Genomic DNA, 2,226 nt, shown 5'->3' with positions numbered 1-2,226 from the left:
TCCACTCACCTCAGCCTCCCAAAGGCGCAGAATTATAGGCTGAGCCACCGAGCCCGGCTTATCTCCGTTTTTTAATGCATACATTTTCTCACCACATGTCTTCTTTACCTGTAGTTGTTATATTCTCTCTCTTTCAACTGGTCAATATGTCTCTTCTTCAAAAGTAGCTTTTGCTTTTCCACAATCAGAAGTGGTCTACAAATACGGCCTGCATCTGTATAGATCCGAATCTCTCTTTCCCGAATATCTCTAATCATAGAAACCTATGTATAAAAAGGCAAAACAAGTCTCATGAACTTTTATTTTCTCTATATCGTTAAGGCTTAGCTAGTAATACAATAAAACTCCCACTAAATTTCTGGAGCAACCAATTATTAAATAAAGTGGACAAAGCTTACCATTGTTCAATATATTAAAAACAGATCTAATGTACAACTTTACAAAGAAAGAAAATCCATCCTTGGCAATGACAAAGCAAAATAGTAACATCTGGTAATAATGTCATGCAAGTTAATGTCGAGTGAAGAAAATATTTTTTCAGTACCACAAATGCTAGCTAATGACAATTTCTTATTTTGGCTCTTCGCTAATGATATATGCTTCTCCCTATAAACTTTCTACCTTTCTATAACCAGCCTATATCTCTTTGCCTTGACCATATGATCCCAGTCGTAAGTCTGACTTCTCAGACTCAGATACCAGGCAAAAATGGCTTACAGTCTAGCTATCCAATACAGTAGCTACTAGCCACATGTACTGAGTACTTGAAATGTGGCCATTCTGAATGGATATGTGCTGTAAGTATAAATTATATAGTGGGTTTTAAAGAGAAAACCAAAATAGAAAAAAAGTAAAATAGCTTATTAATAATTTTTATATTGGTATGTCAAATTTGAAATATTTTGGATGTACCAGCTCAAATAAAATATATTATTAAAATTATTTTCATTTGTTCCTTTTTTAATGTGACTGCTGCAAAATTTAAAATTATGTATGTGGCACACATTATATTTCTGTTAGACAGCGCTTGCCTAGAAAACAGTATGTCCCTAGAAAACACCAAAAATATTTTGGGAAAATTTGCAATAAAGAATACAAAAATTTTTAAAAGCACAGCAGAATTTGAAGTAGCTATATATAAAGAAATAAGTCAAAAAGGAAACAAGAATTTCTAGTTAATTATCTTGATTAATATATAATCTTGGAAGCCAATTAAGAAATGAGTTATTAGTGAGCTGGAAAAGTGAAAAATAGATTTGTATTTTTCCAGAGAAGTACTTTAAAAAGGTGAAGCCGGGCTCAGTGGCTCAGCCTGTAATCCCAGCGCTTTGGGAGGCTGAGGTGAGTGGACTGCCTGAGCCCGCGGGTTCAAGACCCGCCTGGGTAACTTGGCAAGACCTCATCTCTAAAATAAAATCAAAAATTTGCTAGGCATGGTAGCACATACCTGTAGTTCCAGCTACTTGAAAGGCTGAGGCAGAAGGATCGTTGGAGCCCAGCAGGTCGAGGCTGCAGGGGCCGGGAGCATGCCACTGAACTCCAATCTGGGTGATAGAGTGAGACTCCAACTCAAAAAATAAATAAATAAATAATAAAAAGGTGAAATCACATCTGGATCTTTTTATTAAAGATTTCGATTTATTTAAGAAAAGATAAGATTCGGGATACTCAGATTGAAAACCATGACAAATCATAAAAGCCTGATCAAAAACGCCAAGTTCTTCTCCAAAAGTAAAGAGACAGGAAACAAAAAATGTTTTACGTTCTTACCCTACTTCCTGTCCTTAGCAATCTGAAAACACTGTGAGCAAAATTCCATGGGTGGCATTCTAAAGTCCAAGGAAAAATACTGCTTTCAAACGCACTGCCTTGAATTCTGAGAGACTACTAATAAGAGAATACAGCTCTACTGTCTTTTGAAAAATATAATTATTGTATTTGCAAGTATGTATGTATGTATGTATTTCTTTCGAGTCAGGGTTTCATCCCACTCTGTCACCCAGGCTGGAGTACAGTGGCACAATCACGGCTCACCACAGCCTGCCTCCACCTCCTGCGCTCAGAAGATAAATCAAAAACTAGCTAGGGGTGGTAGCGCGAGCCTGTTTTTCCGACTACTTGGAAGACTGAGGCGGAAGGATCGCCAGAGCCCAGTGGGCCGAGGCTGTGGTGGCCGGGGAGCATGCTACTGCACTCTAGTCTGGGCGACAGAGTGAGACCCCAACT

The 2,226-nt window shown here is 37.9% G+C and overlaps 1 protein-coding gene across 2 annotated transcripts in view; it reads right to left on the bottom strand.

The window, feature by feature from the left end:
* The window catches only part of POLR2B (RNA polymerase II subunit B), a 48,495-nt gene that overhangs the window by 13,837 nt on the left and 32,432 nt on the right, over nucleotides 1–2,226 (bottom strand). For both annotated transcript variants that reach the window (XM_008073625.2, XM_021706747.1), the window contains one exon: nucleotides 109–263. In XM_008073625.2, coding sequence (XP_008071816.1) covers nucleotides 109–263 — 155 coding nt within the window. The remainder of the gene's footprint in view (nucleotides 1–108; nucleotides 264–2,226) is intronic.

Source organism: Carlito syrichta, unplaced genomic scaffold (genome assembly GCF_000164805.1).
Source record: "Carlito syrichta isolate Samal-C Ts95f unplaced genomic scaffold, Tarsius_syrichta-2.0.1 Scaffold315967, whole genome shotgun sequence".
Taxonomy (NCBI): domain Eukaryota; kingdom Metazoa; phylum Chordata; class Mammalia; order Primates; family Tarsiidae; genus Carlito; species Carlito syrichta.
The sequence above is the reverse complement of the archived record's forward strand: the minus strand, read 5'-3'. Positions and strand labels throughout refer to the sequence as shown.